The 22,526-nt window shown below is 36.7% G+C and overlaps 1 protein-coding gene across 7 annotated transcripts in view; it reads right to left on the bottom strand.

Moving 5' to 3' along the window:
* LOC150101365 (serine/threonine-protein phosphatase 2A 56 kDa regulatory subunit gamma isoform-like) overlaps nt 1-22,526 on the bottom strand; it is a 430,932-nt gene that overhangs the window by 166,768 nt on the left and 241,638 nt on the right. For all 7 annotated transcript variants that reach the window (XM_090400222.1, XM_090400219.1, XM_090400225.1 and 4 more), the window contains one exon: nt 19,464-19,583. In XM_090400222.1, coding sequence (XP_090256348.1) covers nt 19,464-19,583 — 120 coding nt within the window. The remainder of the gene's footprint in view (nt 1-19,463; nt 19,584-22,526) is intronic.

The raw sequence follows: 22,526 nt of genomic DNA, 5'->3' as shown, positions 1-22,526 counted from the left end.
ATAATTAATTAATTTGTAATTTTTTTTCCTTTTTTTTTCCCCACTAGAGATCATGCCAGTAGATTAACCAGTGATCAAATCATTGTTTCTCTAGCATACTGTGTGTAATGTAACTCAGCTTGTCCTTGTATATTTGTATATACTCCAGATGATGATCTTAATATGAAGATCGAAACGTTGGGAAATTAAAAGAGTTATTTATAACACGGTGTAAAGTCCATGACTTAAAGAATACAAGCCCATTACAAGTTGAATTTTAGTTGCTGGCTAGAGGAATTTTTTTAAACCCTTATTCAGCTAGTCCCCAAATTAGTCAATGTTTGGCATGGAAAAGTAGCATTTGCTATTAAAAAAAACTTGAATTCCAGTCACTCAGTCTTTCTTTTCCTGAAAAGCTCTCACTCATTGATAGCCAGATACATCAATGAAGGCTTAAAGGGTTGAGGATGCCTACCTACCTACCTACCTTCAAAAAGTTAGTTAAGGCTAAAGCAGCTCCACCTACTCCCTATGGGAAATGTTAGCATTTAAAATGTAAATGAACTAACAATATATCCAGATAACAAGACATAATAATAATAATAATAAGCAAACAAAATGAAGGTTATATTCATGTTATTATTATTACGTGACACCTTCAAGGAGTCTAAGGTTCATCGAGGGAGGCCACCTACTCTGCTAATCTCTGTTTCCACCCAATCCACCAACTACAACTAACCACAACTACACCAATGCCATCTACTGCCACTACCATTTCCACAAACAATCACAAACATCCATGTGCACGGCAGGATTTGAACCTGCAGCCTTTTTGGCTGGAGAGCGGATAAGCTAACTGGTCAGCCAACCAGGCCGGTGTTACGTCTCTGTATTTTCATTTCCTTATTAGAGTACGTATTTAGTATGATCCAATTTTGATCCAGTTCTCTCTATATCCTTCTACCCTAATTTTATATCTTTCTCATTAATATACAACCTGGTAGGGATATTTCCTCTTCAGAAACTGGCAAATTTATATTTTACCTGCACCAGCCAGCTTCCTATAACAAGAATATAATTCACGCTCAGAGAAATATTCCTAGGTTTTAGGCATATACGTTAATCTAGAATTCACACGCTAGTATATAGATCTCGGTACATTGCAGTCGTGTCCTAAGATCTAATCTCAATTATATAATTATCTAAACTCCAAGCAATTTTAAACCTGGTTTTACTCCATTTCCCAAGTAAGCAAACAGACAAATAAGTCAAGTTTGCGCCTGCAAGTGATGCAAGTCTAGCTGATCCTACAGGTAGTGCAAGACCAAGGCAACTCATGGTAAAGGTGGCATAAGCTCTGATCACTAAACTTAATATTTACCCTTAATGCCAAAACACATCTCCAAGAAGGGGATGCATGATGTTTTGTATTAAAGGCAAGGGGCCACTACCCAGACCGGTTTCGACCTTTATTGAGGTCTCGTCAGTGGGAGCTAGGCTAGAAATACCAAGATTTAGTAATACCAGGTTTAAAATTGCTTGCTATTTTTAACATTTATTATACCCAAGGTAAAATACCTTCTATATCTAAACTCCTTCCTACTATTTGGTTCTATTTTCACAAGTGGTAGATTGACACCTCGAATTCAGGCAAGACTTGGGTTCAAGTAACAAAACATGTTTATTAATGCTAAAAGACAGGTACATTAAATCTTGTATTAAGTTATCAAAACTTCTGAATTGCTAGCTAAGTGAATGTCTTATGCTAAGCTATACAAACTGTTCAATACTAATCTAACCTTCTTACATAAACTGACATGCAAAATCATGTAATACAAATGAATAATTAAACAATGTCACACTCAAGTCGAGTTCCTTCATTCACATTTACTTTAAATAGATATTTCACAACTCATTTCTCTCTTAGTTAAATTTACTCAATTAACAAAGGGTTTTCACTACTTCAATCATATACAAATTAGAGATTTATCTGATACAATTCTTTGTCTAATAGAATTGGCTGTATTAATTACTCTATCCTGTCAAAGTTCTCTAAAACGTCCTCAGTCTCGCTTTATCAAGACACAAATTCTACCTTCAAACAATCTCAAGATATAAAACAAAAGGATCTTTACTTTACTAAGGCCTTCCGAAGGTCTATTAGCTGCCACGTGTTGTTCGGGTCATCCTTCGTCTTGGCTGGTTCCAGGTCAGGTCTCGTGGCTAAGTTGTTCCATTCTCTGCTACTGGACATCAGAAAATGGCTGGAACCATGAGCCTTCTCCGCCCGCTCTGGTGGGTCATTCAGTGTTTGGAACCATTCTTCATGAGCTGTTGATTCTCATATGGGTCTCTGCGGAATACCTCTCAGCGCAGGTCATGAATAAGGCCGGCTGTCTGTCGACACAGCACCTCGGCTTGTCCTATCTCTGATCACTCATCGAGAGGCCTCAATCTCCAAAATCCCGGAAGAAACAGAAAAAAAAAAGGCCTAGAGCTTGGCGTGTATTGGCTTAAATATTCTTTCTCAGCACCCTCTTTTTCTGTATTGTTTTTTCGCATGATCCATAACTTACATCGCCCTTAGGTTGATCCCTTGCTTTCCCTCCTTGCTATTAGGTGTTGTTTTCGAGGAAAGGCACTTACGTCAGCCTTCCACGTAAGCTGCAGCCTTCGGCATTATGACAGGCACTTGGGGCTTAGACATGACCGTTGATCCCATTAGTCATTTCTTACCTGGCGATTTACGATTTTTTTTTTTTGATAGCTTAATAATACATAAATTAAGCCATTATTCCTTTACATGAATTGCTAATCTGACATAATTCTTGATTTTAGCTTTCCGTTTGACAATAAATAATTCCAATACATTACACACTGATATGAACTTTCACATAAACAACTTAGGTGTTTCTCACCTTCCGCTGGTAAGTAGGTATTATGCAAATTTCTTTGTTATTTTGTAAGGCTTACATGTTAAATCCTGAATGAATAACTTGTCAAGAAGTTCTCCATTCAATATCTAACACCAGCATACAATTGCTGAATTGCTTAAGGAAAGTGAAAACGTCATATATACTGGTGTCCAAAACCTAAGGACAAACACTATTTCTGAAGATTACAACCACAAATACAGATGAATCAGTTTGTAGCAATTTGTATGAGGGTGATCTGAAAAGTTCTCGGCCTCAATCACAGATGGCAGCACCATCAGCAAGATTTTTTCCCCCCTAAGTTGGTACATCTGTCATAAGCATCCAGGTGAAATTGCAAGTCATTCTATCAAGTAGTTTGCTTTATACAGTTATCTGAAGCAAAAGTGTTGTCTGAATCCCTTGAAATGAATAAAATTGGGTATCATGCGGTTATAAAATTCTTTGTGAAAGAAGGTTAAAAGGCAAAAGAAATCCATTCGAAGTTCATAAAAGTTTATGGACACTCTTCTCCTTCATTTTTGACAATTAAGAAATGGGCTGCCTAGTTTAAACATGGCCATACCAGCCTTGAAGATGATCCACATGAAGGAAGTCCAAAAAGTATAACAACACCAGAAATCATTGATCAAGTGCACAATACGGTATTGGATGACCGGTGAGTCAAAGTGCATGAAATTGCTGAGACTATAAGCATTTCAAAAGAATGTACAGGATACATTTTGCATGAAGAACTGCAAATGAAAAAGCTTTGCGAAAAAATGGGTGTCACGTTTGCTCACAGATCAAAAATGCATTTGCATGAAAATCTCTGAACAGTGCTTGGAGCGTTTTAACAAGAATCAAATTGATTTTGTGCATCAATTTATTACTATGGATGAGACTTGGATTCACCATTACACACCAGAATCGAAACAGCGGTCAAAACAGTGGACAAAAGCCAGTTGTTCCACACCAAAGAAGACAAAGTTGATAATTAATAATTAAAGAATTGACAGCGTACACTGGAAATATAAATTAAATAAACTTTAATATATACTTTCTGATATGTCGGCAAACGTCACATTGCCATCTTCTTGGGAACTTAATACAAAGACACGTGCACACAAGTACTGCATAACAGCAAATGAGAACCGAAGCTAGGAAGATAATGTTTTCCTAACACATTATCCGGGAGGAGTGAATCCGGGCCACATGGCCCGGATTCACTCCTCTCCTTCCTAACTCATTTAAACAACCAACACCCTAGAATCAAATTCACCCTGGAAAAAGAGGAAAACAATAACCTCCCCTTCCTAGACACACTAGTCACCCGCCAACCTGATGGAACCTTGGTTTTCTCAGTTTATAGAAAACCCACCCATACAGGCAGATACATTCACCGACAATCCCATCCCCCCCCCCCACAATAATATGGAGTTATTAAGACACTATTCAACAGGGCAAAAATAATCTGTTCAAATGATCAAGCCCTAACCACTGAACTAAATCACATCCATGACACTTTCTCAGCCAATGGCTCAACCCCCCAAAAGCATCCAAAAAATACTTAAACCAGTTATCCACAACCCACCTCCCCTCCCCCCCCCCCCTCACAAAAAAGATTACTCTAAATCCATCACCATTCCCTACGTCAAAGCACCTCAGAAAAAATCAACAAAATCTTAAAAAAACATGACTTGACCACTTGTTACAGACCACACAGAAAATTGGCATCCCTTATCTGCTCCACTAAAGACCAACCACTTCCCCTAGACCTACCTGGTGTATACCAGGTCCCTTGCAGCTGTAAATTGTCCTACTTTGGCCAAACAGGCAGGACAGCAAATATCAGAATCTCAGAACACAAGGATTACATCCAATTTCACCAGTGCAGCTACTCTGGGTTTGCAGACCATGCTCGCCACAGAATAAGATGGAAGAAAGCCACAGTAATACACTGCAGCAAGTTCAAATATGAAAGACTATTCATGGAATCAGCCTCAGCCCTTAGGAACATGCCAAACCTCAACAAATTTGGATGCATGAGACTGACCCAAATTTGGGAAAGATTTATCAGAAGAACTTCAGCCCAAAGGCCAAGAACTACCAATATAGCCCGCCAGGGGGCACCATCAGGGCTTTAGGAAAACGTTAGCTTCCTAGCTTCGGTTCTCATTTGCTGTTATGTAGTACTTGTGTGCACGTATCTTTGTATTAAGTTCCCAAGAAGATGGCAACGTGATGTTTGCCGAAATATCGGAAAGTATATATTAAAGTTTATTTAATTTATATTTCTAGTGTACGCTGTCAATTCCTTAATTATTAGTTATCATGTTTAACTAGCGTATAAGCCTCTATACAAGAACAAAGAAGACAAAGTCGGTTCTTTTAACCGAACTAGAGAAAAAATTCGTGAGAAAAGACACGGTTTGCAGAAGGTGGAAGAAAGCCACAGTAATACACTGCAGCAAGTTCAAATATGAAAGACTATTCATGGAATCAGCCTCAGCCCTTAGGAACATGCCAAACCTCAACAAATTTGGATGCATGAAACTGACCCAAATTTGGGAAAGATTTATCAGAAGAACTTCAGCCCAAAGGCCAAGAACTACCAATATAGCCCGCCAGGGGGCACCATCAGGACTTTAGGAAAACGTTAGCTTCCTAGCTTCGGTTCTCATTTGCTGTTATGTAGTACTTGTGTGCACGTGTCTTTGTATTAAGTTCCCAAGAAGATGGCAACGTGATGTTTGCCGAAATATCGGAAAGTATATATTAAAGTTTATTTAATTTATATTTCTAGTGTACGCTGTCAATTCCTTAATTATTAGTTATCATGTTTAACTAGCGTATAAGCCTCTCTACAAGAACAAAGAAGACAAAGTCGGTTCTTTTAACTGAACTAGAGAAAAAATTCGTGAGAAAAGACACGGTTTGCAGAAGGAAAAAAATCATCTTTCATCAGGACAGTGCACCTGTCCACAAAAGTGTTTTGACAATGAGAAAATTAATGGATCTGCACTATGAATTGTTGGACCATCTACCCTATTCCTCAGATTCGGCTTCCCTCTGACTACTGTCTCTTCTTCGCTGGAAAAGTTTTAGTTTTTCTTCAAATCAAGAGGTCATTGCAGCTATAGAGGGGTATTTTGCAGATCTTACTGAGAACCCTACAGGATAGGGATAATAGTGCTGAAGCATTTCTGGAATAAATTTATTAGTATTAAGGGAGATTATGTTGAAAAATAAAAATAATTTTGAAATTATAAATTCGTTTTTTCATTGTTGGGCCGAGAACTTTTCAGATCACCCTCATATACCTGATGATTTTGAGTAGAAAGCAGGTACACATTCAAATTTTCAAATCACATGCAAAGGGGTTGTCACGTTTGTAGCACGCAACTGGATAAAATGCAGAAGGTTGCTCTAAGCAATATTTTATTTGAAAGCCCTTTTCGTGAAAGAATCAAGTTGCAAACATTGATGTCTTGTAATGTCTCAAAGACATCATCTAGATAATTTCACGTGGAGCAGGATTATTGGAAAGCTTGAAGGCTGCAGAATTACTCATATTGCCAGAGTGTTTGGGATCTCAAACAGCATTGTATCCAGACTTTGGGCAGCATTTCAAACCAATAGAATGGGTTCTAGATGTTTGTAAAATGGTGGTAAAAGTACTAGCAAAAATTGGTAAAAGAGAGAATTCAAGAATGGATAGATAAAAATATGATTCTTATCTATCCTGCACAATGATTTTGCAAAGGCATTTGACAGAATACCACATGGAACATTGTTATGCAAATTAGAACAAATGAGGATGGATATAACACTGGTTAAGTGGATAAAAGGGTGGCTGCTGGACAGGATATCAAAAAGTGGTATATGAAAGGGCAGAATCAAGGTGAAAACAGATGACTAGTTGTGCCATAAAGTTCAGTTATAATAAATTTAGGTTATAATAAATTTAGTTTAATCCTTTATCCAAGTGTATGCAAACTTTGTTTGCATACACTTGAATAAACGATTAAACTAAATTTATTATAACCTGAAAGGAAATATTCTTCTTTGCTGATGATGCGAAATTAGATAGAGTAATAATTAATACTGGCAATGTGGAGAGCTTGCAGGACGATTTAAATAGGCTATCAGTATGGACAAAAGTTAACGGGTGTCAAGTTTAATGTAAAATTATGCATTTTGAGATAAACAGATTACAAGCCGCGTATCACATTGATGGCACTGTACTCCAGGAAACAGATGAAGCTGGAGATTTAGGGGTAGTGATAGAGAGTTAAAGTTTAGAGGACATATTGCTAAGTAGCCCATAAAATTGCTTGGCCAATGAAGAACACATTAACAAGTAGAGATAAGGCATTGATATGCCTACATTTAGATTACTGTACTCAAGTCTGGTCTCCAGGGTTTCTTGGGGATGGAAGTGGCAGAGAGGATTCAGATGTGAGTGCCTGTGGAATGTTCCCTATGAGGATAGATTGAAGTTGTGTGGATTTCAGAAGTTGGTTGACAGGAGAAAAAGAGGGGATGTGATAGAAACATTTAAGTTGCTTAAAGAATTCTATAGGACAGATGCAGGGGAAATGTTTCAGCACTTGGCTAGAGGGGCCAGAAAAAGGGGTCATCCCTGGAAGCTGAATAAAAGTGTGATTTAGGGGTGTGAGGACTAGATATTTTGCTTGCAAAGTTGTGAACGAGTGGAATGGATTGCCTGAGCAGTTGTGAGTGCTTTGTCTGTTAATAGGTTCAAGGAGAGGTAAGAAAGATTGTGTGGATAGATTGGGTCTCCCACGATGAGTCTTTGGAGTCCATGGAGGTGCCCGTATAATAATAATAATATCATCTTCCTATTGCATTGCCTCATTAAATGTATGATGAATCCACAATCTAGTTAAACAAGAAGCAGTATGGAAACTACTTATGCTATGCTATAATATTATGGTTGTTGTTTCTTCAAGAGACCTATTTCCATAGATTTAATGAGATAAAATGACTAGATACCTATCCTTGTCTTATTGGAGATTTGGAAGGTTTAAACAGGGCCAGAGTAGGTGATATTCTTATTATTTCTCTTCCCCTCCCCTCCTTGTATTGTTCCATTATGGGCAAATTTTGACAATAAACTGGAAATACCATGGATGTTTTTAAATGTATATTCTCCATCTAATGGAACACTTACTCAAATATTCTTCCTGGAATTGCAGCCATACTTATATAGAGCACACCACATCACAGCAGTTGGAGATTGGAACTGTACTGAAAAATCCCACATTTGACAAAATAGGAGGAAATAACCCTAGAAGTGGAAAAGCAGGATATTATTATGGGCTACTCCATGGAGTCCTTAGACTCATCGAGAGAGAGAGGCCCTAAATATCACCAAGTGCTATTCAACATTCACACAGTATCTATCATACTTTGATTTGAACTCATTTGCAGTCATGGCACCCACAACAGACTCTGGTAACCTATTCCACTGATTCGCCACTCTCCCAGCCAAGAATCTAGTCTCGACACCCCTGCTAACTATATAGCAGGGGTGTCAAGAATATAGGAGCTTTCTTTAGGAGCCTTCCAAGGATGGCTCCTAGTTCTCTCACCACTAGACTTGTTCTGAAAAATTTCCTCTGGGTTAATCTTGTAAAAATCCTTCAGTAATTTGGATGTCTGAATCATCCCCAAAAAACCCAAGTAACCAGACCTGCACAAAGTAAGTAGTCAAGATTGGGTCTTGCCATTACAGAGGTATACAGAGGTATACTAAGGGGTAAATAGGCTAGTCAGGGTATTTTTGAGTAACCAAGTAATCTGATGAGCAGCTTTATCCATTTGGCAACACGCCCTCTGAACTTCAATTGCCTATACACTAATACCCCCAAATCCTTGGCATCATCTATTTTGTGGAGTACAGTTAAATCAATGTGGTATACAGCTGGTAATCTTTTCACCCCAAAATGCATAACCTTGCACTTTACCACATTCAACTAACATCCATTCTCCTTTGTGCAGACTGCCATTCTATCAAAATTATCCTGCAAAAATTTTAATATCATCTATATTAACTATTGCTTTACCCAATTTTGGGTTACTGGCAAATGAACAGTTCATCACAGATCCTTTCCCATCTCATTAATATCCAAACTGAATAGTAATGGCGCAAGAAGAGAGCACTGTTCAACACCATTAGTCACAGGTCTTCTACTGGACTCTATTCCTGAATACATTATTGTCTGGTATCTCTTCATCAACCACCCTCTTATCCACTTCAAAAACTAACTTTATATCCATCCCCATGTACTTTTGGTATGCAATTTACTGATTAAAATTCCATGCAGTTATCCTGTCAAAAGGTTTTGCAAAATCCAGCAGTATCACTGTAAACATTATCTTTATCCAACTCAGCTGTCACTGTATTATAAAATGTGAGCAGGCTACTGAAAGGTTTTGTGAAAGGTAGGCATGACCTACCTTTCACAAAACCATGTTGTCCTCCATAAAGTATGGAGGACAACATGGGTCTTGATGGGTCCTCGATGAGTCTAAGGACTCCTGGAGTCGCCCGAAATAATAATAAAAAAAATAATAATAAAAGTATCCCATTTCTGTATTTTATCCTTGATAAACTTCTCCAGTACCTTGACTACAACTCCTGATATGCTGATTGGTTGGAAATTTGCTAAATCAGTCTCAGAGCCTCTTTTATGCAATGGAACTATTTTTCCATTGAAAGAAAATTTGAAACATTTGTTTATAAAACTAGACTTTTGAATGACATAAATGTACAATGGCTATATGAACAAAGAATTAACCAATATCTAGATAAAATAAAACAAAATGAACAAATAGAAAGGCTTAATATAAAAACGATACTAATATACAGTGAATCATGGAAGAAATATTTTCTAATTTAGAACATGATTTATATAAAAAAAGACCCAATGTACATAAGATTTTGAAACACTTAAATGCAGATACCAAAGAAAACATAAAATTAAACACCGAACTGAAATCAGAAGAATTTCTAAATTACTACACAGAATTGTGGACAGACAAATATTTTAAAAATACAACTGGCAAATAATTAACGAAAATGAAAAGGAAATAAGTAAAGAAGAATTAGAAATCAGCCTGAAAGAAACGTAAATCATCTGGAGAAGATAAGCTAAATTCAGAACTATATAAATATGCAGGAACAAGATTGAAAGAAAGACTCATTATTTTTAAATAAAATTTATTCAACTGGTATCCCCCCAATAGAATGGAAAAAAGCAATTGCAATCTTTAAAAAAGGTAATAGAGATGACCCTAAAAACTATAGAGGTATCAGTATACTAAATTTCTGTTACAAAATATATAGCTGAATCTTAAATAGCAAACTAATGAAATATTCCAAAAACTTTATTTTAGAAGTACAGAATGGATTTAGAAAAGGACGATCATGTATAGACCTGGCCTTTTGCCTAAAATAGAGAAAAGAAGAGAATACAATTTAGAAACACATATTGCATTTATTGACTTGGAAAAAGCATTTGACAAAGTTAAAAGAAGCATATTATTTAACATATTAAAAGAAAGACAAATACCAAATAATATCCTAAAAGCTATCCAAAGTATATATGAAAATAATCAAATACAAATAAGATTAAATCACGAGCTATCATATAGAAGAGAGATAAACCAAGGGGTCCGACAGGGATGTCCCCTCTCAGCAACTCTTTTTAATATCTACTTAAATGAAATAATAATAAAATGGAATAAAAATTTACATCAAGGAATTAAACTTTCTCCTACAACAAGCTTAAACACTCTCCTTTTTGCCGACGACCAAATAATAATTACAAATTCTGAAGATAACTTACAGAAAACTATTTTAGATCTAAATGAGATAGCCAAAGATTATGGTATCATAACATCAACAGAAAAATCAAAAACTATGGCCTTTCAAGGACAAGATCCAGCAAGAACTAAAATAGTAATAGATAACAAGATCTTAGAACAGGTGAATTCATTTAACTACCTAGGATGTATGATCACATATGAAAATGACAAAGATATAAACGTAAAAATTGCAAAATATTTAAAAATAACAGGTGTAATTAACTCTATATTTAAACCAAACCTAGTTCAAAAACAAACCAGACTAAAAGTATACAATACATTAGCCCTGCCAGTTTTAATGTATGATAGTGAAATCTGGACAATAAAACAAAAAGACAAACAAAGATTAATAACAGCACAAATGAAGTTTATGAGAAAAACTGCAGTATACACTATTTGATTACAAAAGAAACAAAAAATTATGAAAGAATTAAACCAGAACCAATAATAGAAAAAATTAAAAATACAAACATAAACAGATGGAACACTTTCAAAGAATGAAATCAGAAAAATTACCAAAACAAGCCTTAAAGTACAAGCTATTAGGAAAAAGAAAACCAGGACGTCCTCTTAAACAATGACTTCTAAGGCCAGAACAGGCCATGCTAGGCCTAAATCCTTGACACGGATGATGATGACTATTTTTCCCTCTTTCCACCCCCTAGGGACTAACTCAGGGGGTGGAAAGAGGGAAAAAAGCTATCACAAGTATATACTTTCATATATACACATATATGAAAATGTGTATATATGAACAGATATATACACATATATATCTGTTCATATATATGTGCATGTATATACATATATATGAACCAAGACTTAAAGAGCCAAGACATAAATTAAACAATATGGTAAAAGGCACTGCCAATTCCCTAGCACCTTCTGGTAAAACTTGAGCTGGTATACCACCCATTACTGTATTCCATCAGAAATACAGTAATGAGTGGTATATTGCTGTATTCCTGATGGAATACAGCAATATACTAATTCCATTGCTGCATTCACATCAAGGTTCCGTAATATGCTATGCACCTTCAGTTCATTTACCTCAGTTTCCATATAAGTGTTTGCCTCTCTTGTCACTGCAATATCTTCACCTGGATTATATACTCTTGCAAAGTATCCACAAAGTGATTCTACTATTTGCCTGATTCAGTAAGCTCCCTACCATCAGCATTCATTAAAATCATTCTGCCATAAACATCCTCCCTTTTTCTTGCAACATACCAAAAGAACTCTTTGGGATAATCTTTGGCCTGCACTGCTAATTTCCTTTCATATTTTGCTTTTGCCTTTCTTACCACCTTGCATGCATTTTGTACTGCTCATGTGCCTGATGGTCCTTTCTCCCTGAATTCCCTCCAGTCCTGATGGTGCCTCCTGGTGGGCTATATTGGTAGTTCTTGGCCTTTGGGCTGAAGTTCTTCTGATAAATGTTTCCCAAATTTGGGGCAGTCTCATGCATCCAAATTTGTTGGGGTTTGGCATGTTCCTAAGGGCTGAGGCTGATTCCATGAATAGTCTTTCATATTTGAATTTGCTGTGGTGTATTACTGTGGCTTTCTTCCATCTTATTCTGTGGCGAGTATCTGAGAGCGTGGTCTGCAAGCCCAGAGTGATGAAATCAGATGTAATTCTTGTGTTCTGAGATTCTGATATTTGCTGTCCTGCCTGTTTGGCCAAAGTAGGATAATTTACAGCTGCAAGGGACCTGGTATACCAGGTAGGTCTAGGGGAAGTGGTTGGTCTTTAGTGGAGCGGATAAGGGATGCCAATTTTCTATATGGTCTGTAACAAGTGGCCAAGTCATGTTTTTTTTAAGATTTTGGTGATTATTTCCGAGGTGCCTCGGATGTAGGGAATGGTCATGGATTTAGAGTAATCTTTTTTTGTGAGGGGAAAAAAAAAAAAAAAAAAAAAAAAAAAAAAAAAAAAAAAAAAAGGGGGATAACTGACAAGTATTTTTTGGATTCTTTTTTTTTGGGGGGGGGGGGGGGGGGGGGGGGGGGCATTGGCTGAGAAAGTGTCATGGATGTGATTTAGTTCAGTGGTTAGGGCTTGATCATTTGAACAGATTATTTTTGCCCTGTTGAATAGTGTCTTAATAACTCCATATTATTGTGGGGGGGGGGGGGGGATTGTCGGTGAATGTATCTGCCTGTATGGGTGGGTTTTCTATAAACTGAGAAAACCAAGGTTCCATCATGATGGAATTCCTTAATTATTAGTTATCAAATAAGTCTTGAAGTTTCAAATGCCATGGCAATAATCCAAGCAATCTCCTAAGCTTGTCAATACTTACTAGTCCTGTAATTCCACATATATACCCCCCCCCCCCCCTCTTTCTCCATACAATGTGGTCACATTGGTTCTAGATAAATTCTCAGATGCAAATGCTAGATCTAGCATTCTCAAATCCCTAGTACACTCCATCCCATGCTGTCTGAGGTAATTATTCCTGAGTAATTGCATAAATTCCATTCCCATTCTCCAATGACCTCTTCTCCTTACAGTCTATGTTCCCATAGTTGAAGTCATCAATAATAATTAGTCACTCTCCATTCATTGATTTTATTTGCTAATGCATACTATCACCGTCATCGTTTACAAACCCTGGGTCTATAGAAGCATCCAACTGTTCTGCTGGCTACTATCTCACACCAGACAACCTAAAATGTGCTATTTTCAATGGCCTGCAATTGAACTTCTACTCTTTTGGTTGCAGCTCATTGGCTATCATCAATAATACTCATCCCCCTCCATTCTTTTCTCTCTATTCTCCATGAACACACTATACCCTTTACATTCAATCTCACTAATTATATCATCGGACATGTCTTGCTAATGTTAATAACCTTGGCCTAGACAAACTAACCAATGCCAAAAAAAATCCTCCCCCTTGTTCTGACTATTCCTGGCATTAGTGTACATAAAGTGGTGCAAGAGCCCCTTTGATCCACCATTATCCTGATGCTTTATACTGACTATCCCATTCTGGTTTATTACCAGCAGCATTAACTTAGGCATTTTATGTAATTCTTACACTCAACTGCCTCAGTGGTATCTGTGTGCCTGATCAACAGCTTCCCCCTCTAAAAGCTAAAGTTTCCCTGATTCTGCTCATCCACTTTCACTGGATTTAAAAACACTTTCCCACACACTGAACACCAAATCCATTCATATGCAAACCATCCTTATATAAGTCCCTTCATCGATCAAACTCACTCCACGCATCCACAAATTCCAGATCATTCCTCCTGAATTACCTACACATCAACTCATTTGCTATTATGACCCTCCTCCTCACTTCAACTCTGTTATATCTAGACAAGATTCACTATTTAACTCTCTCACTCTTTTCATTTGCTACATACAGCAACTCATTTATGCCCTCCTCATACCACACTTTTCTCCTTTAAAATCATTCACTCCAGCCAAAACTATCAACACTTTACCCATTTGTGCTCTAATAGCCTGAGTAACAGTTAATTTTTGGAAGCATGAATTTATCACTCTCTCTCTCTCTCTCTCCAATCAAACACCTTTGATATAACTGCCATACAAGACTCTCTTGCTCCTCAATTTTGCCTTTATCTCTTAGTCAAGTATTTCTTTTCTTGCACTTCTTTCTTTCTATTATCAGCTGAATCACTTGCCAGACATTTCTACATTTGCTCCAGCTCACGCTTCGTCCTGTGCATCGCTATGCATAACTGTGCTATCTCCCACATTATGAATAACTCTTCGTTCTTTACATCCATCATACTTCTATTCTCTCCCTCAATCATGTCACTTTTAATCTCTCATTCAATGCTATTTTCCATTATACTAGGTTGCACACATTTTCATATATTCTGTTCCATCCATTGCTTCAATCTCATAATCTGACCACCATATCTGACCCTTGCATTTGTAGCATTTTCAGCACACTGTCCAAACACTATCACTTTCAACTCAACATCCATTCACCTTTCATAATACGTACTTGCAGAGACTGCATTGAATGAAGTCCCTCTGGAATGAATACTTTAAGCAATGATGCCTTGGATGCCACTGTTCTGCTTTACATCGGTGCCACATGCTACACTATGCAACTTACCACGTCAAAAGATTACATTATTTATATTTAAATAAAAATTTTAACTTCAAGAATTTTAACTAAAAATCTAATTACCACCATAATACAACCTAGTTCTAACACAATTTTTTAACCAATATCTCTATTTTTTCTAAACTAAACAACTTAGCTTTCAGGGTTCTCCAAACCCAGGGTCTACTATGAGATGCCACCTATCGGCAATTACCACTTATATGCACAATTAAAAGTATGTTTTGGCAATGCTCAAATAGCAGATATATGAAGGATTCACAACCCTAATCTCCAGGCCAACAAACAGTAACTCAGATAAAAGATCTTGATATCAACATGTCAGCTCATGATCCAGTCCTCCTTAAATTCCATTCCTAGGAACAAGTAGATATGTTCTAAACCATGCAGATTTCCGGTCTGCATGGTTTAGAATGGAAGACAGGTCACATTATTCTACAACCTAGAATAATGTGACCTGTACTGGGATGTATGGTTGAAATGGAACCTGAAAAGAAGAAACTGATTCACACCAAACCAGCACAGTGGTATACAATGCTGATATAAAGAAATCTTTAACCCCTTCTGGGATGAACTTCCACAGTTAGGTACTAACAGTGGCACTCTTTTAAGAAATTGGAAGTTTATTTTGCACTTGGTTAGACTATAATAAATTTAGTTTAATCCTTTATCCAAGTGTGAGCAAACAAAGTTTGCACCTGAAAATATCTTCGGGACTGAGGCAAGGTGGTACATCAGTTGGCAACTCGTAGCAAAGGCGGACCAAGCTCTCATCACTCCTTGCCTCAGTCCTGAAGATATTTTCAGGTGCAAACTTTGTTTGCTCACACTTGGATAAAGGATTAAACTAAATTTATTATAGTCTAACCAAGTGCAAAATAAACTTCCAACATCTTTCTCTAAATCCAGAGTAATTTAATAATAAGGTGATCCACCTGTTGCAACCCAAATAGGTAAATATGACCTCTCCATTGCGTCTGCCTTAGCATTACCACTTCTGGGTCTGCCTCCCACTGACGAGACCAATAAAGGTAGAAACCAGGTCTGGGTAGTGGCCCTTCCCTTAATGCATAGCATTATACATGTCCGCAAGATGTGCTTTGCATTGTGGGAGATACTGAGACAAGGAATGATGAGAGCTTGGTCCACCTTTGCTATGAGTTGCCAACAGATGTACCACCTTGCCTCAGTCCTGAAGATATTTTCAGGTGCAAACTTTGTTTGCTCACACTTGGATAAAGGATTAAACTAAATTTATCATACTTTAAGAAGCAGGATCTTGCTTGGAAAATTGTACATGGATGCTTTTTAGTAACTGCCATAAAATGAAGGTATTTTAGCATCGGAGATTGAATCTGTGACATCTGCTACAAACTAGACACAGTAGAACATGCATTCTGCAGCTGCCCTCTTGCCTTTTTGCATGTGCAACAGATTATGTAATGTGTTGGGCACTGCATTTACAACAGAACAAGTTCTTTTTTTTTTCTTCCCTCCCCCCACCCCACTGTACCAAATCAGCAGTAGGAAGAGAATTTTGATTTTTATAATTAATGAGTTAAAATATTATTTATGGAAAGTTAAGAAAAAACAATGCTTGAAAAACAGCAATATGATATATAAATGCTTTGAAAGACTGTACTATGAAAATTTTAATGTTTGGCACAATGATTTTTATGTTTAAAATGAAGTATTCCAAGAGATAACAAATCTTTAGCTAGGTGGTGTACACATTAAGACATAATATCCAGCAAGGGGACATAAAATTCTGCCTATTCTTATTATGAGAGGTTTTTCATATGGTTTCATTCTCTTAGCTCACTGTGGTCTTGTGGCAACTGCAAGGATGACTGGAGAGCAATCTGAGGCAGAGAAACTAACTCAAGGCAGTTAACTTTGCAGAAAAGGCTAACCACCTGGTATCAATCATCCCTGGATTTTAGTTCCAATTGGTCATTTAGTTGTTCGGCTGCATGAGACTGGTGAAAAAGTAAAAAAAAAGTAGCCTTTGGCTAGTTACATGATGATATAAAAGAGCTGAGGCCTTTTTTTCTATCTCTCCTACTATTCACCTGTCTTTTCTTCTAAACCAATCAAGATGTCTTGCATCCCTATATTATTCTAGGGCTATGATGATCACCCCTTTACTTGTTCACATCAATAAACATCAAAACAGGCTGGGCAAACTGATTTGAAGTCAACAGCATCTATACAGAAATAGTCTAGTCATGAAAATCCTTTACATGCATACTTTGTTTGTTTGCACTTGGATAAAGGATAAAACAAGAATATAATTTATTGGAAAGTATAATTTACATTGTAGGTTGGATAATTCCATTCACACCTCTGTTAAATGGTGGTTTGTTCTGAGTACCTTTCTCTTATGTACTTGACCTCAAGAGGAGCATATCGATAAAAGTGTTTTCCACCTAGCAAATGGAGAATTGACAATGATTTGAAAACATGGAGGAATTTACCTGTTCTCTGGTAAAATGAAAGAATGCCTGAATGCATATGATGACTGAATACACAATGGAACAGAATGCTGTGCATCATGACTCCATGTAACTATCAATACTCGAGTCCAAGAAGTAAATATCTTCTAACAATGAATTCTATTTTTACTCTCATTTTTTTAAACAGCCCTTTTATATAGATATATACACACATACCAGTTACTGAATTAGAAACCTTTATACAGATGTACATAAATGTCACGTAAGCAGTGCATATGCGAAATACTTGGTCACATGTGGCATCATATGTTCTAGGCAATTTTTTAAGAATGCTGCTGGTCAGTAATCATTAATAGCGTTGATCACAATGGGGAAAAAAAAGGATCTTTTGGAATTCGTAAAAGGGCTTATTGTGGGTACCTGTCTGGCTATTGTCACAATTTTGATGACAGTGGAGCCAACTGGTTTCTCGGATGGCGAGATATCCCAGGTGTTTAATCCATATTGCTTGTCTAAGAGGCATAACTGTGGTCCTAAGACTGTCAGGAATGATACTGCCATAGTCTGAGAAGGCTTACATGGACAAACAGAACTTTCTGTGCAGCAACTGACCAAAGCATTTAATGAAGTTGTTCCCGACCCATATCTCACTGAACTATGTGCAGGGAAGAGAACAGATACTTGCAGTAGCATGCCTATACAGAATCGGAAAGTTTGTCTACAGCAGTGTCAAAACACAGTGACAGGACACTGGAAGACAGGGAAAAAAGTCGTGGTCTGACGAGCCATGGTACACTTTGTTCTGTACCAACAGCAGGTAGCAAGTTTGGCAGGAGCCCATGAAACAATAAATTCAGCTTGTTTTGTAAACACAACTCAAGATGGTGGTGTCATGGTGTGGGATATGTTCTGTTGGTATGAAACAGGGTTCCCTGTTATTGCTGGAAGATCAGGTCCTCCAAGGAATATCTGAACATTCTTGCTGATCAAGTCAACCCTGCAATATCAATTTTTTATCCACCCTAGTGATAGTTGTTTCATGGACAACGAAGCTACCATCTATCATGCAATAATTGTTCAGCAAGCATGACAGTGACTTCCAACATCTTCCCTGGCCAGCACAAATCCTGAATTAGAATCCCATTGACAATGTATCGGATGTTAGAAAATCAGATCTGGTATGTTGTAGATGAGGATGCAATCTGACACCTTGTGGAAATTAGGCCAAACTGTGTATGTGCTGCTATTTGGGCTAACAGATAGTATTAAATAATAGTTTCTAATTCAGCAAGTGTGTGTGTGTGTGTGTGTGCATACAAACACAAAAATATATATAGCTTAATGTATTACTCACAAAAGGTGATGTGAGTCATATTTCCAGCTGTACATACTGTATTCATATCAACTTGTCTGATATGAATTTATTAATTATGGTTGCATTCTCTAATTCTAATGGGGAAAAAAAGTATACACAGTCTTTCAAAATGATAAAGTGTTATAATGCCACACAAAATGACAACTATTCACACTTGTTAAGTTTTTAAGAAAGTCATATTCATGACATGATAATTTTCCAATAAATAAGAGCAATATTAATTCATTTTTCATTCATAAGAGAAACTCTTAACACTAAAATATTCTCTTTTGCTATATCCATTAAAAGGAATATTTGTTGCAAAACTTAGATTCAAGCACAGAGTGTTGGGGAGTAACAATGTAGATATTAATATCTGAGTACTAAATGTGGAATCCATGGTAACTTGCCACATCTTTTCCTGTCAATAAAGGAAAGTGTTTATATATACTAGGGGGCTCCACCCCCCCCCTGGAGCCTACGGCACCCAACATGACATAAAAACGTTTCAAATTTCGGCTTATCTTTTTATATATATAGAATATAAAATAGGTCATGAACAGACAGTATTAGAAAACATACAGGAAATAATATATGTTTGGTGAGTATTAGACACAAAGCATTCAAACATTTTATTACTAATTTTATATTGACAAAAAAAAAAAAAAATCAGAATAAAAGTATGCTTAGTACAAATTTAAAAAATATACATACATGCATGTGCACACAGGCAAAAAAATAATAATAAAATATACCTGAAAGTGTGGTGAAGATACACACTTTGATAACTGTCTGAAAAGAGGAACCATAACTTTGGTAAATTCTGCAGGTTCAATAACATCTAAGATTTCTTCCAATTCATTCAGAAACATTACCTACAAATAATTTTATATTAATTTAATTCTAATTTCATGTTAAGAAAAGTATATAAAATTCATAAAAACAAAAACCTGTTATTATCATCATCATCATCATCAAATTCCTGCCATGTACCCTCAAGGGGTGTACAGGATATGACAGTACTACATGAAAAAATTACATCATTACTAACTTCCTATCTACAATTTTCCTCCAAATCAGTCTGTTACTTGTCAAGACTCCAACATTATCAGATCTTATATTTCTATCGTCTAAGGCACTTTGTACCGTATCAATCCACCTATATCTTGGTCTTCCTCTGGGTCGTTTTCCTGCCAACCTGGCAGAGAACACTTGTTTTGCTAATCTTTCCTCTCCCATTCTATTTAAGTGACCATACCATCTGAGATTAGCTCTGCTAACGCATTCCTGGATGCTGACAATGTCAAGTTCTTTCCTAAAATCCTCATTTTTAATATGATATTGCCATTGATGCCATCTGTTCACGCCTCTAATCTTTCTCAGGACTCTCATATCTGCAGTCTCTAGTCTTTGGTCAAGTGTTTTACTTCTGACCCAGCTCTCAGATCCATAAGTTAAAATTGGTTTGAACACAGTCTTGTATACAACTAATTTAGTGTTCTGACTAATTTCTCTCTTATTCCATATGAATTTATTCAATTGACTTCCCACCATACCAGCTTTGCTGATTCTGTTGTCTATTTCTATATTTAATTTACCATCTTCACTAAAAATCGTGCCTAAGTAGCTGAAATGTTTTACTTGTTCCACAGGTTCTCCATTCACAACACAGTTGACATTTTCAATGATTCTGCCTATTTTCATTGTCTTTGTCTTTTTATTGCTGACCTTCATACCATATCTATTACAACAGCTATTCAATTTAGTCAGAGAATCTTGCAGACTTGTAGCGGATTCATTTAGAAGTATAACATCATCCGCATAAAGCAAAGAGCTGACATTAACATCTCCAATTTTGATATCAGGTTTAATACCACATTCCTCCATAATGTGATCCATATAGATAATGAATAACAGAGGGGATAATGTACATCCTTGTCTCACACCAGATTTAACATTAAACCATCTTCCTGTACTTCCTTCAATTCTAACTGCTGACTCACAACTCAAATAAAGACTAAGTATTGCTTGATATAATGCCCCATTGACACCATATAACTGCAGCGTATTGAATAGTTTCTCTCTTGCCACCTTGTCATATGCCTTTTCCAAATCGACAAAACTTAAATACAGATCTTTGTTATATTCCCATGCTTTCTCGACTATTTGTCGTAAAGTGAAGATCTGATCCTGACAGCCTCTATTTGGCCTGAATCCAGCTTGTTCTTTACCAAGCTTTTCTTCCACAATTCTTCTCAACCGAATCTCAAGTATACTTGCATAGATCTTGCCAGGAACACTCAGTAGGGAAATACCTCTGTAATTCTCACATTCAGTTTTATTTCCCTTTTTATATATGGGTACTATGAGAGCTCTACTCCAATAATCGGGAATTCATCCCTCGGTCCAGGCTTTCTGAACTATGCAGTGCAGCCACTGTAAGACTCTTATACCACCATACTTCAGCATTTCTGGTCGAATATCATCTACTCCTGCTGCCTTTCCACATTTCAAGCCTTTGATGGCTTCTTCTACTTCAAGTATGGATATGTATTCCTGACTGCATGCCTGGTCAGTGTTTTTTATCACTGTGCTGTCATCACTGCTTGTTTCATTTAGCAGTTTTTCAAAGTAATTACCCCATACTTCAAGGATATCTTTTTCTCCTGTTTTCATTGCACCTTTATCATCTCTAATTCCTTTTACAGCACTCTTTCCTCCATTCCTAAGCTTCTTCAACAACCTCCAGAATATTTTGCCACCTTCTTGATATTTATTTTCTATATTCTTGCCAAAGTCCTCCCATGACTTTTGTTTAGCTAGTTTTACACACTGTTTAGCTTTCTTACATTTGTCTCTGTATTCTGTAAGAGTAAAAGCTGACTTATTTGCCAGGAACTTTTGATATGCTTTCTTCTTTCCCTTCACTGCCTCTTTAACTTCTTGTGTCCACCAGGGAGTTGTGATTTTTTTATCTTTGCACACAACCTCACCACATGCCTCTCTGGCAGAATCAATCAATGTTTCCTTCAGAGTTTGCCACTGAATCTCCAAGGTTTGATTCCTGTTCTCAAACTCTTTCATTTTCTTTTCAATAATATTTCTGTATTTTAGTCTACAGTTTACATCTGAGAGCTGCTCAACTTTTATTCGCTTTAAAACTTTCTTACATGTTATTCTTTTCAATATGAAATTCAATTTTATCCTGCTCAAGACTAAATAGTGATCACTTCCAATTTCAAATCCTCTGTACACTCTGGTGTCCTGCACCAGGGAGAAAACATCACTATCAACAATAACATAGTCAATGAGACTTTTCTTATTCCTAGCCTCTTCTCTCCATGTGAATTTGTGCACATTTTTATGTTGGAACATGGTGTTAGTAATAACCAGTCCATGTCCTGAGCAGAAATCCAACAGATATTTGCCATTATTATTAGCTTTGCTCTTTTCTCCAAATTTTCCCAAAATATTTTTGTATGTCTCACAATCATTTCCTACTCTACTATTTAGATCCCCAACAAGGACCAACTTTTCCTTTTTCATTGTGTCAGTTGCTTTTTCTAAAGCCTCAAAAAATTCCTCCACTTCTACCTTAGTAGAACCTTCTGTGGGACTATATCCACAAATAAGTCTCATTGTCCAGTTCTCCATTCTCATATTTGCCCACATTACTCTACTTGAGACTGACTGCCATTCAAGAAGATTAGCCTCGTATTTTGTGTTGAATACTATGGCTACTCCTTCTTTTCCTTGATTGTTATTACCTGAATATAACATTTTGTATTTATTGCTCAGAAAGATCTCACCAGTTTTGG

Source organism: Typopeltis vanoorti, chromosome 11 (assembly GCF_054136105.1).
Source record: "Typopeltis vanoorti isolate ZY-2024b chromosome 11, IOZ_Tvanoo_1.0, whole genome shotgun sequence".
Taxonomy (NCBI): Eukaryota; Metazoa; Arthropoda; class Arachnida; order Uropygi; family Thelyphonidae; genus Typopeltis; species Typopeltis vanoorti.
Note: the sequence above shows the minus strand (reverse complement) of the source record. Positions and strands in the feature narration are given on the sequence as shown.